Source organism: Talpa occidentalis, unplaced genomic scaffold (genome assembly GCF_014898055.3).
Source record: "Talpa occidentalis isolate TD23 unplaced genomic scaffold, MPIMG_talOcc4v2.1 talOcc4.4, whole genome shotgun sequence".
Lineage (NCBI taxonomy): Eukaryota > Metazoa > Chordata > Mammalia > Eulipotyphla > Talpidae > Talpa > Talpa occidentalis.
In genome coordinates, this window is record NW_023604295.1 from 52671570 (window position 1) to 52688343 (window position 16774).

Sequence of the window (16774 nt, forward strand, 5' to 3'; positions counted from 1 at the left end):
TCCCCACTCTGGCTCTGGTGAATCCTCTCACCCTCCCCTGCTTCTGACTGTACCCAGTGCCTGTATAAATGAATAAATAAATCTTAAAAAAATACAAAAATAAAAATGTAGTGCAGCAACCGGGTACGCAGCAGGCAGGGATGCTCCGGCCAGAAGGCCTCCAAGCCCCCAGGCAAGTCTTCACTCTGGGCTTCACTGGCTTTCTTTCTCCCCTTCTCTGGGCCATTATCTCAATACTGCAGTCATGGCCCACAGAAGTAAACAACACAGCTATAACAATGTAACAACTGCAGGTGCCCCATCAGACAGGGCAATCCTAATGGTGGGAGGGCAGAAAAGTCTGAAAACCATTTACGCTAGTCATCATGCACACTTTAATACTACTTCCTTGTCTGCTTGATATATAACAATAATACATAATGATTCTAACAGTTTTAGGTAAATGAATATAGTTTTCCTGAAATACCTGCTTGTTATTCTGTAGCTGTCATGATGACTCACGGACAAGCTAAGAAAACTAAAAGGTTGACTCTCAAGAAAATTTAATTAGCTTTTCTTATGTGAGTGTTATGACTATGGCTTATGGCTAGGAGAGAAATTAGAATTAGTGCTTTTATGAGGACTGTTTTAACACCACCAACACCTCTTTTGACCATTATCTTGTATATAATTGCGGTAAATAAGTTTATTTATAATGAGTCAGATTAAGTGAAAGAGGTTTCTTTTCACCTGAAAAGTCCTTTATTTTTAGGTCCTTAATGATTCAAGTGTTAGCTTAGGGGTGAAGGGGCAATGACGCTGTGGAACTCCGTCTAGATTGTATTTCATCAGCCAATCAAATCAGGGGTAATGAACACAAAGCCAATTGGTGCAGATCAGGGGCGGGACCTGGAGTAAGTAACTGCCAGCTTGGTTGCAGTTGGCTGTGAAGGCTGTGCGGTGAGAACAATAGCTAGCCTCCTCTCTCCTTTACATGGCAAACGTACTCCTCCAGAGGCTCTGGATGGTGAGTCCTCCTTTAGTTTCCCATAGAAGAAGATCCTCCTTCCTTTCTGACACTTTCTCATCCTCTGGAGAGCAACGAAAGCTCCCATGGTATTCCAGCTACAGGTTCAGCTAGCCTTTCCTTTTTGAAGTTCCCACCATCCCTGTTGGAGCTATCAAGGACCCAAAGATCAACCAGCCTCTCAATGTGAATTTCTACCCCTTTGACCCCTCTCTCCTCCATTGCTTTTCCCATGCCAACTTTCCAAACTCTTCCCCTGGCTTGTGTCTGTCCCCTTTAGGCCTTAGTAAGGCACTGACAGGAAAGCACACCGGGACATTGAATCTCCTCAGGTATATGGAGCTGATCTGAGGAGGAGAAAGGGCTTAATCTGAATGAAGAAGCATTAAGACTACAGAAAGCACTCCTCAGTGTTTGTAAGACCACAGCTGTGTTGTGTGATAGGAGCATTTATGGAGAAGACAATCCAACCCCAGTTGTTTATTCTCACTGCTAATTCTTTACTCCTGTCTTAAAACATGAGACTGATTAATATTTAGTAGGATTGTAAACACTTACTATGAAAGTTTTTAGATAACAATTTTAGAAATGAGAAAAATGCCTGTGGGAACAGGTACCCTACTTTAAGTTTGGAAAACTGTAAGTTTCCTAACTATGTTAAGTTTTGAAAGGAGTGAATGAATGTAAGATGCATAGCTGTGATGCAAAAAATACTTTTTTCAGTCAAGCATGTTTGCTCCAGGATGCTTACTTAGTCTTGGAGTAACAGTGGGCAAATTAATAGGTGACAATGACAATGTATTCCAAAATAGTTTAGTGTTAACTCAGATCAAATATCACTAGTCTATCATAATGTTTTTTCATGACATGGACTTCTCCTACAGCAGTGCTTATAAGTTATGGTTGCTCAGTAGAATCATAGGGCAGCTTTCCAAAATCCAGGCTGTATTTCAGGCCAACTCAATTCACCACTGTGGGTGGCCCCACCCCCACACACACACACACACAGAGAGAGAGAGAGAGAAGCATTTGAATTTTTTTAATTCTCTAAGTGATTCCATTGTGTAGCCAAGATTGAGAATCTCTGTCTTAGAGTGGTGGCTGAACTTGCCACTACTTGTATTACTAGCAAAATCCCCCAGTCTACCTCCAGCTCTTGCTATGTTAAAGTGAGGTTAAAGAATTTAGGAATCCTTTAGGGAAAAACAAAACAAAATGAATAACTAATAAACCAGCTCTGACATTTTCAGACATTCAGTACTAGGTCTTGCTCCAGGTTACTACAAGCTGATCTGTGCTCACAGCTAGTCCATGTTTTTCTGTTGGACATAAACTAACAGAACATCAACATCAGATGAGGTAACTGAGACCATAATAAGATGAGACTTTAACAAAGCCCTGGAGCAACCCTAATACAATTCCAAACATCCCCTCCCTTTATGAAAATGAGTGGCTTCTGCTTCTGAAAGCCATCACAGTTTTAGCTTCATTCTAGTCTGTCCTCCCTAAAGATAAGATTTATTGAGATAACCAAGCACAAAAATGAACTTACTTTCTGACAGCAGCCAAACTAGTCAATCCTCACTTCCTTAGACCCTCTTCAGAATTACTCAGCTCATCTCTTATATTAAAACATACCACAGTTCCCCAAGGTGAATGTTCTCCTTCATTGCAACAAACCATAAATTAAACGTGGTCAACCTCAGATGAGTGTCTGGTGGTCTTCTCCTAAAGAACAATGATACCCTTTTTTTCAAATCCCTACTTAAGAATAGTGGAAAGGAGCTGATTTTGAGACTAGAAAGTGAGCAATGTTGCCTTTAATTTGGTGAGTTGCTCACATTGGCCACACAATAAAATTGCCTGGGGAGCCCAGGCAGCCACCCAGACTGATTTAAGTGTAAATAAGACCCAGGCCACACATATTGCTCCCTATCCGTTATTGCTCCCTATCTGATTCTTAATACATATGATAAGAGAAATTACACACTAGGAAGCTATTACATCAGTGCTAATACGACATAACCTTTATAAATGTTGTTTACAAGGTTTTTTTTTTTTTAAAGGTTTTTTTTTTTTTAGATTTATTTATTTATACAAGCACTGGGTATAGTCAGAAGCGTGGGAGGGTGAGAGAATTCACCAGAGCCAGAGCGGGAAACAGAACAGGCAGACTGACGAAGTACACTGCTGAGGGGAGTAGCAGGCGACAGGAAAGGTCTGCACACCATGTAGGACGCTTGCCGGTGGCCGTGGATGGAACCAGTGCTGCAGAGGCTGTGGGCAGCTTCACAGGCCAGCGCTCAACCACTGCACCACCGGGGAGGCCCTTACAAGGCTTTGTGAGGCTGGTGATACAATGCCAAATGGAAAGAGCATAAAGTATAATTATGTAAGGATGAGCTCAAATGTAAATAAAACTTGTAAGAGTAACTAGATGATGTGATTCTGGATCATTTTCTATATTCACACTAATCATGTATTCATTTAACTTTCTGTTTAGAAATTATATATATGAAACTGCTGATTTATGAGAGAAAGTTGAGTGATAAATGATTGCTCAACAAGGCATCCAAATAAGATGCTAATAGCAGACTCTAGAAAATGTGCAGCTGCTAGTATGAGAGGAAGTATGCATCAAATTTTAGGGAAACTCTGGCCTTTCAGCTTTCCAAATGAGATCAAATAAATGTCCTCATGGTCTATTAACCTGTCAGAATAGAACAACAACAAAAAAATCCAAATATTCTACCTCCATCTCACCCCCACTTTGGAAGAGCTGCCAGAACATAATTCCAGAGGTTAAGATAATGTGAGGCCAAGTCCCTCAGTTGTTCATCCACAGAGTTAAGTAATCTCTACTGGTTTGTGGTGTCAGTGAATAGTTAGATTTTAAAAATCATTTCAGACACTTGGTTAGGTGCAGCATGAATAATAGCTAAATAGTAGTTGGCATTATAAGTAAGACACTGGCTAGTTTCTGTCACTTGGGATTATACAATTTCTATCTCATTTAATCTGAAAGCATCACAGAAAGGGGAGGCATCCCTAATTTTGTCCAACCCTAAGATATCACTAGTAATATAATAATAAAGGAGAAGTATGATCTTTTTTGTTTTCTTTTACTTAGTTTTAGAAAGCACTGGAGGACCACCACAAAGGCAAATCTTACATTCTTTTGATCCCGTGTGAGTTTTGCTAAGTCATAAGAGTTGGATTCAGCTGGATTGTGATAAACCACAAGATGGCCTTGCAACACAAATTAAACTTTCTTAGAAAAGGACTGAGTGGTTCATGGGTGAAGTTTTTCAGGGTTTTGTTCATGAAAACTGCTGACGACCTCCCTGAAATCATTCTAATATTGTCTTTGATCTGTGCAGTTGGAGGTAGGTATAACTTTCTTTGAGTTTATTCTATGACTATATCTAACATGTGCTATCATTTAGAATAAAGGAAAGTAACAGTAGTAAGAAATTAAAATTGTGTTCTAAATTCATAATTTCATCCCTAGATTTTCAATCAAATGAATACAAAAAATAATCTGATCCTAGAAGAGATTTGTAATATCTGAGCATTATTCCTTACCTCAGTTGGGTTGAAAGTATTCACAACTTCTTACTTGATCAACCATGTGGCTAGATTTAATGGATGGGGAGAATTGAAGCAGAAAATCAAGACTTGGAGAATTTACTGTTATCTGTGTTATAAATTATAGTTTCAATCATATCTTGAATTTACCTCTCCCACTGCTTTCTGCACTTAGATAAACAATGTTCAAAATAATAGTTCCTCTGAATGGGTTATTACTTTCTGAACATTTAGTAGTGTGTTCTGTTATTTAAATGATAGTTTATGCCTAGCTCTGAAGAGAAGAAAATAGCATTGTACACATCAAAAGAAAGAAACTTTTTTTTGGCATCCTTAAACTTGATTTGGAATTATTTTATAAAGTGGGAAGCATTAACTTGTAGAAAGAGTTGTAATATTGCTTATTGCACTTTGAAAATAATGATGAACAAAGTTAAATATTCATTATAGTCTATCTTCATATATAATGTGAAGCTAACAATAGATTTCTCATTGGGCAAATTATTATAAATAGTTTCTCAGTATTATCTTGGGAATCAGTCAACTTCATTAAAGATCAGTTGTGTATTAACTTCTTATTCTAGGAGTGCTGAAGAAACTATCTGATTGATTGCATGTAGAAAACTGTTATAAATATTTTAGTAGTAATAAGAGCCAATGATGCTAGCAATATTTACTAACAATTCTAAAGAAATGAGATACCTCATAGAAGAGGTAAAGCAGGAAACCAGTGGATTCATAGTTATACTGATTCCTTATGTGAAGGAGGGTTTCAGTTGCAGGAATACAGGAAGAAAAGAAACAGTATCATATTGTTCTAACTATTAAGAAATCCTATCACATTAAATTTTTATAAGTGTGATGTTTAACTGCCTTTCAGTAAAGACATTTTTTTACAGCATTTTTGAACCTACACTTGAAAGACTTTCCAATTCCTCTCCCTGTGATATTATTTTTAATTGGATGCAGTTTTGAAATGCTAAGTTTTACATCTGATCAGGTATGTTTAGTAAATATGAGTATTTTGTAATATATATGTGATTCATAATAATACAAAAATGGCTTAGGAAAATTTATAAAATTATTTTTCTCTTTATTGCTCGGCCAGTTATGGAAAGCATGTTCACGTAAGAACCAGAAGCAGGTTACTACTTTGTCATAAACAAGTTTTGTAACTCCCAGAAATAGTAGTAGATAGAGTATCAGAATTTTCTTGTGTCTGTTCCATGAGCCCCAGTTTCCGTAAGAAGAAGTAGATGACCAGGGGAAATGTGCACACACATACACACTGGGATGGTTATAGGAGAAGAAAGCAGAACTTAGAGACTGTTTTATGATGGGCTGTAGACTCATCTTCCCTCTTGTCCCAGAGGGAAACTTTAATACAATGGACAGTATAGAATACCTGTTCTTTGCTCTGGAGGATCAAAGATAGAGACACTTGCTGTATCTTCGAAATTTGATGGCCATCAGAATAATCTTGAAAAGATAGTCTGGAAGAAAAGCAATCAGAGCCTCCACTCATAAGACATGGAGAAATTCCAAGAGACCCATGGAAAATGATCTTCCAAACGCAGATATTTCCTAATATAGTAGGAACTCAGCATTTCCTTCATCAATGAATATTGAGTGGATGCCCACTATAAGGTTTTAAAATGTCTACTAAATTATTTGTAATAAGCACCATCAATTAGTTGCTTAATGATCTGTGGTAATTTCCCAGGCCTTTTCCCTGTTATTTTTCTACATACATCTTCTATAGAAGACTTGAATAATTATTTGTAGCTTCTGAAATTTGATATGATTGTTTACTCCTTTGTGGATTTTGTATATGACAATCCATCTACATTAAACCCTTTTCTTCCTCTTGTATGCCTGAAAATTTCCTACATCTTTTGGGAGTTATGGGAGATAACTACCCAATGGTATGGATTTAGGGAACAAAATTACTGCTACTACTTTTGCCAACAATATGTTATGTGCTTATTTCAGCATATGTCAATGTACTTCCTATACCTTCTCCTTAAAAAAAAAAAAGTGGGTATAGATATGTGCATTAACTTTTTATTATAATTGATCATAATGTGATGAAAAAGTATGAAAATCCAACAAAGGTAACACATTTGTTACATTGTGATGTCTTCTTTCTCTTGTGCTAGAGATAGAAGTGCCTGGCATATAATTCTTTGCTAACAGAAATATGGATAAATAAGAAAATGACATATTTTTATATTATTAGGTACAAAGGTATGCAGATGCCATACAATCAATGAGCCCAGACTTATTTTTTGGTATATTTACACCAGTAATTATCTTTACTGTTGCATTTGAGATGGATATATACATGCTTCAGAAATTATTCTGGCAGGTAAGAGAAGTATTCTTTTTCAATATCATTCACTCATGATCTGCTATATGTTGAGTTTTATTGGTGTTTTTTTTTTTAATCTTGCTCCAAACTAGGTAATAAGATAGGATTTTCTATAACTATATTTCTTAGGCCCTAGGAATCTCATTGCAATATTTGTCCCTTATTTCCAGATTTGGCAAATAAAATAACAAAATTATTAATCTTTAAATTTCCCCATTCATGGGTAGAGTATGGCTCTACCTCGCCAATAATCCTGATTATCTGCTTTAAAAATGGAATATAAAGGCATCTGATTTTTCTATCTCTAAAATTTCTTTGCAGTTACTGTTAATTTCAATTCCTGGCTTTTTGGTGAATTATCTATTAATTCTTTGGTATCTGTCATCTGTGGATAAATTACTTTTGCAACCCACCCCACGGTTGTTATTTTCAACTATCCTCATGAGTTCAGATCCCATGCTGACTGCAACTGCTATAAGAGACCTTGGTTGGTATATTTTCTTATTTTTCTATATTTAAAATATCATTTTACATATTTTACTTGTCTAGTTTTAAGATCTTTTGTTCACTAGCTTTTCACTTTGTGAATTGGAGGGGGATTGAGCATAGAGTCAAGAGTGGTAATGCTAAGAACAAAAGAAAGGCCAGTGATGTGCTTACTTTATATTCTTTTCAGTCTTTTATCCAATTGTAGACTAGGTCAGGGAGTTGTATGGAACCAATGACTTCACACATACTTCTACCTGAGCCAATAGAACAGTTCTATAGGGATTATAATGCTGCATATACATTGGGGTCACATTTATATTGCCCAACATTTCTTTTCCTTTGAAAACATTCATTAGGATAATGCCATTTGTAAAAAAAAATTAAACACAAAAAAATGCCTTTGAAGCTATGTCATCATTAGGACCAAAATCCTTTAATTTTTCTGTTAAGACATTAAAATCACTAATCAATGTTTTCAGAGTGTACTGTTTTAGGAGAAAAAAAATCTATATTTAAAAACAAAATACACATTAAGTTAACATAACAGCCACTTTTTACTAATGAGAACTTGAATATTTATTTGAAAATAGAGTTGAAATATAGCACACCCATGTATTTGCTCACATTCTCAGGGGAGACACATCATGTGTAAATATACAACTAAAGGAAAGTCTTCAAAGCAAGGGGATTGTGAGGTACAACTTTAGACAAAGAAAGTGCCAACATTTATCACCAACCCAAACTCTTTGTGATTATGTCAGTACCAGCTCCCTTTCTGCTGAAACTTTTTTCTGCTTCCTGAGAGCCTTCCATACTTCTCTTAACTGTTTAATCTCATATGAGTTAGTATTCACCTGATTTTCCAGCCTGCCATTGTTGAATTTAAGTCATTTCTGGATGTTAATTTATAAGATTATTCTAATAAATTGGGGCCAGTCTGTCATTACTTTTGAATTATTTTTCTCTTCACTTTGAATCATTTAAAACAAAGTATTTTTGTCTTGGTAACATCTCTGCCTGCACTATCAAAGAAAGATTTTTTATATATTTTTATTTTATCCTTAAAAAATATCTCAGAGGGGGAGGGGAACAGGGTGGGAGGAACAGGCAGAGAAGACAGTTTGAGAGTGAACAGCATTAGAACTTCAGTAGTGGGCACGCTCGCTGTGGTATAGGCACATACCAAGGTGTGATTTACTTCTGAAACTTACATGACATTGTAACCCAATGGTAAATCAATTAAAAAAAATCTGATTAGACCTATGAGTGAGTCCTTGAGTCCATGTACATTATCTTGAGCTTTTTATGGTTTGTGGACTCCTCATAGACCCCTATCTATTCCCTATTTCCAAATATTCACATGTTATTATAGTCCCATTTTCTAAAGTGAAATATTATACACTGTATCAGTTATGTTTTTTATAAGTAATAATTGGCTCCAAAACACAGTAGTTTAAAACAATTATTTCTTATTTCTTATTTTTCATTCTTATTTCTGGCAGTTCTGATGATAAGGATTCAGCTTGGTTGAACTTGGCTGAACATCCCTAGTGAATCTACAATCACTCAGCAGGTCATCTGGATGCTAAGTGATTTAGGATAGCCTCAACTGAAAGATGTATCTTTATTCCACATATTTCTTTTTTTTCCCCAAAGATTTATTTATTTATGCATACAAAAGCTAGGGTATAGGCCAGAGTTGCAAGGGGGGAGGGCAGGGCGGTGAGAGGATTCACCAGAGAGAGAGTAGGAAACAGAACAGGTAGACTGACTGAAATACACTGCTAAGGGGAGCAGCGGGCAAGACAGGAGAGGTCTGCTGCGCCATGTGGGTTGCTCCCTGGCCAGCCAGGGATCTGCAGAGGCTGCAGATTGCTTTATAATGCCGTACTTAACCCCTTGCGCCACCAGGGAGGCCCAGTTCCACATATTTCTCACATTCCCTCCATTAGGGTAGCCAGAGTATACTGCCATGATGGTGGCAGGGGGAAAGGAGAGGAGCCAGAAATCTTTCTTGATAACAGAAACTGCAAAGTCCTACAAAAAAACAAGATACAGAGAGAAGGGAAGAACTGACCATCATGGCCATTGAGCTCCTATAGGAACAGTCTGTCTTGCTTTCCTTCTCTTAATTGTACTTAGGTTGTGATCACAGTGCTTGTGATCACAGCTGTTCAGTCTTTGTTTCACAAGAAAGGCTTTTACCTTGTAATAGCACTTCCTTCCTATGGACATTTACAAAATCAGTACACATGCTCCAAGTTACAGTTTTACCATTACCAGCACATTTAACAGCAGAAAATAATGACAAAGGATGGATATTTAACTTAAATAATCACAATAAATGGAGGATTAAGATGGAAATAGATAATATCTGGTGCTGGAAGTAGATAGTATCTGGTGGGAGACACCGTATAATTACAGTGAGACTGATTGGACAATTGCCTTAATAGATGCCATGTTTTAAAGCCTTAATTTATGAATTTACTTTGTCTCTCCATCATCTTTCTTTTTTTGTCTTATCTTAAATACATCTGACTTTTTGATGCATGTGTTTTTTATAGGCCAGATTACTGAATTTAATAAATAACGAATTTCATGTTTCCATCTCTGCTTTGAAATGATGAATGAGAGCTCACATAGATGATCTCATTTGTAAAAACCATTATTGACCACAGCTAATTGTTGTCATATTATGATAGTTTAGATTTTACTTATAGCTAATATATAATCAAATTTCCTTCAAGAGAGTTTCCAAACATAATCCAAGTTTTATTTAAGGGTCCCCCTGGTGGCGCAAGGGGTTAAGCACAGCACTACAAAGCAATCCAAAGCCTCTGCAGCACGACTTCGATCCCCCAGCAGGCCAGGGAGCAACCCACATGGTGCAGCAGACCTCTCCTGACTCGCCCACTGCTCCCCTCAGCAGTGTATTCCAGTCAATCTGCCTGTTCTGCTCCCCACTCTGTCTCTGGTGAATCCTCTCACCCCCGCATCTCTGGCCTGTACCCCAGCTCTTGTATGCTCTTGTAAAAGTTCTATTTAAAATTGTAGGGGAAGCTATGTTACATAAATCCATACCTAAAAATATCCTCCTACCTGTTAATAAAATACTTTAATATTAATGAAGTTTGTCCTACCTTTAAAAAAAGTATTTTGCTTTTTGTAGGTCTTTCTAGAAGTCTCGTTGATTTAATTAGTGGAGAAAGTCTGATAACTTCTGTACTTTCTTTCGTTTTGTATACCAGTATTGTGGAAATTAACACCACCCTAAAATCTCATGTGAACAGCTCCATAGGTAAGGACCTATTTTGTACTTAATTTCAAAAAACCAGAATTGTGTGTGTTCTGAAAGTTGATATGGGTTTTGTATTATTTTACCACAAGATATTCTTGTACAAACTCAATAGTATTAATATAGTGATTTACCCTTTTAAAAAAGATGAAATAGATTTTAAACAATAAAATATTTGTTGAATAGATTTATTAGGTCACGATAAGACTCAAAGCAAATATACTACCAGACATCCTTGTTTAACATTAGTTGTAATTTTGTGGTGAGCCTGGGTTGGGCCTTCTCATGAAGATACTTATAAGAACAACATTCCGGGCCTCCCCGGTGGCACAGTGGTTGAGCGCTGGGTTGTGAAGCTGACCACGGCCTCTGCGGCACCAGTTCGATCCCCTGCTGCTCCCTGGCCACCGGCCACCGGAGGAGGGTCCCACATGGCACGCAGACCTCTCCTGCCGCCCGCTGCTCCCCTCAGCAGTGTACTTCAGTCCTTCTGCCTGCTCTGCTCCCTGCTCTGGCTCTGGTGAATTTTCTCACCCTCCCGCGCTTCTGACTGTATCCAGTGCATGTATAAACAAAACAAACAAATAAATAAAAATACGTGCCTCTTAAAAAAAAAAAAAATGTTAAAAAAAAAAAAAGAACAACATTCCATGGGCCTGCAGTAAACCCAAATGCTTGACAGCTAGAATAAGAAATACTGCTTTTCCTGTGTTGGAAACGAACTCAGAAGATAAGCCAGGTAGTGTCTCCACCTGTGGTGAGGGAGCAGTTTTCCTTCTGAACACCCTTTCCATTGTAGCTCCCTGCAGGCAACCCAGAAAGCTAACAGCACCAGAAGGAAGTGTGCCTCCCCTGGCCTTTCACAGGGCCTGAGGGCAGTGTTTGTAAGCAGAGAGATGGCAAGTTACCCCGTTCAGAGAGCTCTGGACCATTTTTTCCCTTTATTGTGTGTGTATGCATGTGCATAAAATCAGTAATATATGCACACTACAGTGGAAAATTATAAAGCATGCAGATGGCTAATTATCACCAAGGACAAGAAATAACATATTACCAGTAACCCAGAAGCACCTTATGGGCTCCTCCTGATCAAACCCATATCTCCCTCCTGCAACTGTGATTCTCAGAGTGTAGTCTCTGGGATGGGGAGGAGGGAAGGTGTTCTTTCACTGCAGGACCCTTTCAGGGTGTCCAAGAAGTGAAAATATTTCCATAATATTGCTGAAAAGCATTTTTACCTTTGTTATATGTTACCAGTTGCACTGCTTTTGGAAAAGCAATGATTACAGTCTTGCTTGAGAAAATTATTTACATATATTACTCCATTCACAGGGTGTCTTTCGTATTCTATGGTCTTCTGCAGCATGATATTGTTCTATCTGCCATCCCCCTGAAAAAAAAGAGGGGGTAAGGTGTAGAGGAAGAGCACAGTGCCCTTATTCTCTTAACTGTCAGAATTTCTCCACATTCTTGGTAACTTAAAATTCTTTTTTTAAAAAAAAGATTTATTCATTTATGCATACAAGAACTGGGGTACAGGCCAGAGGCGTGGGAGGGTGAGAGGATTCACCAGAGACAGAGTGGGGAACAGAACAGGCAGATTGACTGAAATACACTGCTGAGGGGAGCAGTGGGTGAGACAGGAGAGGTCTGCTGCACCATGTGGGTAGCTCCCTGGCTGGGGATCGAACTCATGCTGCAGTGGCTGCAGATAACTTCATAGGTTGCATCTTATCCCCTGCACCACCAGGGAAGCCCAGAAAATTCTCTCTTAAGAAATGTGCTTGATACCTGGTTGATCCTGCCAGTAGCATATGCTTGTCTCAAAGATTAAGCCATGCATGTCTAAGTACGCATGGCCAGTGCAGTGAAACTGCAAATGGCTCATTAAATCAGTTATGGTTCCTTTGGTCCTCAATCCTCTCCTACTTGGATAACTGTGGTAAGTCTAGAGCTAATACATGCCCACAGGCGCCGACCCCCTTTCTAGAGGGGGACACATGCGTTTACCAGACCCAAACCAACCTGGTCAGTCTTCGGCTCCTGCCGGCAGGGCAGTGGGCGCCAGCAGCTTTGGTGACTCTAGATAACCTCGGCCGGATCGCATGCCCTCCATGGCGGCGACGACCCATTCAAATGTCTGCCTTATCAACTTTCTATGGTAGTCGCCATGCCTACCATGGTGACCACGGGTGATGGGAATCAGGGTTTGAGTCCGGAGAGGGAGCCTGAGAAATGGCTACCATATCCAAGGAAGGCGGCAGACATGCAAATTACCCACTCCCGACCCAGGGAGGTACTGATGAAAAATAACAGGGCCTTCTTTCGAGGCCCTGTAATTGGAATGAGTGCACTTTAAATCCTTGAGTGAGGATCTGCTCCAGGTGCCATTAGAGGAAAACAAGGACTCCATGGAGAGACCTGAAAATAGCTCAAGGCCAGCAGGTAAGCTTGTTCAGAAAAGCAGCACACGCTTGAAAAGCATACACGGATCGCAGCTGCCCAGGTCCCTGTGCTTGTGACCTAGGTTGGTGGGGAGACACGTGGGAGCTGTCACTGAGGTGAATGCCCCTCACTGAATAATCAGAAACCAGGTGCCCGGGCATGGGAGCGGGGTGCAAAAGGACCCATTTCTGCAGACACTGAACTGGGCTACAACCCACATCCTGTATCTGAGGGTTTCGGAACTGAGTCTCAGGGCATGAGATTCGGGGCATGTGATCCCCACGATGGCAAGGCACAGGGCAGACACAGCACCCCCACACCATTGAGGAGCTCCACGCCACCCCCACTCTGTTCCCCGGTGACCTTTTGGGGTGGGGGAAACAGTTCTGGAAGGACACTAGGAAAAAATCTCTGGTGCCACCTAGTGACCAGAACAAAATCACCAACATCCTGATAGTTGGAAACCAGGGATCCCCAAAACACCCTCAGATTCTGAGAGAGGGTGGGCCACGCAAATGGGGGTAAGAAGGGAAACAAGGCGTGGAGTAAGACCCCATTCTGGAACTGAGAGCCTAGTGCAAGATCCGGGGCTTGGGACGCGCCATAGCAGTGGGCACTTCACAGGGTGACAGCCAGCATTTTGGATCTGATAGCCCTGGAACTGAGACCTAGAGCACAGAATTCAGGGCGTGGGATCCATACAGCTGCAGGTACAGCCCTGGGTGAACGGGGCAGACACAGCACCCAGCTTGAATAAATGCCCCTGTGTTGAGGTGCTACCCTTCGCCCCCCCCCCCCCCCCATTTCTCAGAGAACCACTGGGAAAAAGCACAGGTCAGCAAGTATGGGTCTCTGGCACCACCTAGTGACCAGAACAAAATCACCAGCTAGCTGATTCCCTGATGGAACTCAGTAAATACAGAGGGAAGGCAATGTTAAGGGACAGTGCCCAGCAACACAGCATCAACACCCTCGTGGAGTTTTGGCCTACCAGTGCTGGTCTCAGTCTGGTAAAGTTTCCGACACCCCTGAAGGAGCAATCCAAAGAGATGCCCACCAACACCAGTGGCACAACATCCCAACGCATAAAACTAATTAGAAAGCAAACAGCAGGGAGAAGGAAAAATACAAATTACCAAGCAAGCCCACAGGAGAAGGACACACCACAAAAAGAAATACAATCACCAGAGCTCAACAATGACATAGAAGAACTTCTCGGCCTATCAGATAAAGAATTAATGATCATCATGATTAAAAAGCAGAAAGAAAACAAAAAGGAAAAAAAATTATTTGAGACAAATTATCACTGCACTGAAGAATGAAATTGAGACCTTAAGAAAGGAAAGAAATGCAGGAGATTAAAAGATTACTAGAGGAGATAAAGAACTCTGGGAAAAGCAATGAAAACAGAATCAATGAAATAGAAGAACGGATCAGTGCTATTGAAGATACAGAAATAAAAAGAGCCAAAAGAGAAAAGGAGAGAGAAGTGCAAATGAAGCAGTATGAGGATACTCTGAACAATTATCAGGCCCTTGAAATTCTCGGGATAGAAGGAACATGTTAAGGTTCCTTAACATGATAAAAACCATATATGACAAACCCACTGCCAATATTATTCTCAATGGTGAAAAGCTGAAGACCTTTCCTTTAAGATCAGGAACAAGACAAGGATGTCCTCTCTCACCACTGCTCTTCAATATAATACTGGAGGTCCTAGCCAGGGCAATAAGACAAAAGAAAGACATACAAGGAATCCAAACAGGGAAAGAAGAAATAAAACTATCACTATTTGCAGACAATATGATAATATACATAGAGAACCCTAAAAACTCCATAGAAAAACTACTCAAAATAATCAGTTCAATAAAGTAGCAGGATACAAAATCAACACACAAAAATCAGTAGCCTTCCTATACACAATCAACCAGAAGAAGAAGAAATCAAGAAAACCATGCCTTTTATAATTGAAACAAAAAAAATCAAATACTTGGGAATAAACCTAACAAAACAGGTGAAAGACCTATACAAAGAAAATTATAAAACACTGTTAGAAGAAATTGAGGAAGCCTCAAAGAAATGGAAAGAAATCCCCTGTTCATGTATTGGAAGAATTAACATTATTAAAATGGCCATCCTCCCAAAAACAATATACAGATTCTATGCTATTCCAATAAAAATCTCAATGACATTCTTCAAAGAAATAGAACAAATACTGATGAAATTCATATGGAACCACAAAAAAATACAAATAGCCAAAGCCCTACTGATGAAAGGAGAAAAGAGGTATCACACTTCCAAACTTCAAGCTATACTACAAAGCCATAATAATTGAAACAGTTTGGTATTGGAACAAAAACAGACACAGACCAATGGAACCGAATAGAGACCCCAGAAATAAAACCACACTTATATGGACAACTAATCTTTGACAAAGGAGCAAAGAATATGCAATGGAACACAGACAGTTTGTTCAATAAATAGTGCTGGGAGAACTGGACGGCCACATGCAAAAAAATGAAACTAGACCACTACTTCTCACCGTGCACAAAAGTCAACTCAAAATGGATAAAAGAACTGGACATAAGACCTGAAACCATAAAATATATAGAAGAAAATATAGGTAAAACACTACAAGACATACATCTCAGAAATATCTGTAAAGACTCATCACCCAAAGCAGTGATAGTGAAGGCAAAGATAAACACCTGGGATTACATCAAACTGAAAAGCTTCTGTACAGCAAAGGAGACATTAACCAAAACAGAGAGACACCCCACTGATTGGGAAAAAAATCTTTGTACTCCATTCAACTGATAAGGGACTGATCACAAAGATATACAAAGAACTTACACAGCTCAACAAAAACAAAATAAACAATCCAGTCAAGAAATGGGCAGAAGAACTTAAAAGATGTTTCTCCAAAGAGGAAATGCAAATGGCTACCAGGCATATGAAAAAATGTTCAACATCCCTTATAATCAGGGAAATGCGAATCAAAACCATACTGAGATACTACCTTACACCAGTAAGAATGGCACATATCAAAAAAACAAGCAACAACAAATGTTAGCGAAGATGTGGTGAAAAAAGAACTCTCCTACATTGCTGGTGGGAGTGTAAACTTGTCTAATCACTATGGAAAGCTGTCTGGAGGTTCCTCAGTCTACTGAAAATGGAGCTACCATACAACCTGGCAATTCCACTCCTAGGGATCTACCCAAAGGATACAAAAACTTTGATTCAAAAGAACAAATGTACCCCTATGTTTATTGCAGCACTATTTACAATAAGCAAAACCTGGAAACAACCCAAATGCCCAAAAATAGATGACTGGATCAAGAAGATGTGGTATATATACACCATGGAATATTATTCAGCAATCAAAAAAAAAAGATAAACTCATGCCATTCACAGCAACATGGATGGAGCTAGAAGGAATTATGCTCAGTGAAATAAGCCAGAAGGAAAAAGAAAAATATCGGATGGTTTCACTTTTAACAGGAATATAGGGGAACCAAATAAGACATCAGTGTAAAAAAAATAATAGTACCAAACACAACAAAGCAAAAACAGAAAT

At 39.0% G+C, this 16774-nt stretch overlaps 1 protein-coding gene across 2 annotated transcripts in view; it reads left to right on the plus strand.

Annotated features, from left to right (window-relative positions):
• The first annotated feature begins 893 nt into the window (after positions 1-893).
• SLC9C1 (solute carrier family 9 member C1) overlaps positions 894-16774 on the plus strand; it is a 72722-nt gene continuing 56841 nt past the window's right edge. Inside the window, exons 1-6 of one of the 2 annotated variants that reach the window (XM_037525565.2) lie at positions 894-1006; positions 4137-4392; positions 5494-5594; positions 6834-6962; positions 7287-7452; positions 10624-10752. In XM_037525565.2, coding sequence (XP_037381462.1) covers positions 4251-4392; positions 5494-5594; positions 6834-6962; positions 7287-7452; positions 10624-10752 — 667 coding nt within the window. In that variant the 5' untranslated portion in view covers positions 894-1006; positions 4137-4250. The remainder of the gene's footprint in view (positions 1007-4136; positions 4393-5493; positions 5595-6833; positions 6963-7286; positions 7453-10623; positions 10753-16774) is intronic. The other variant, XM_037525567.2, reaches the window with a different exon arrangement.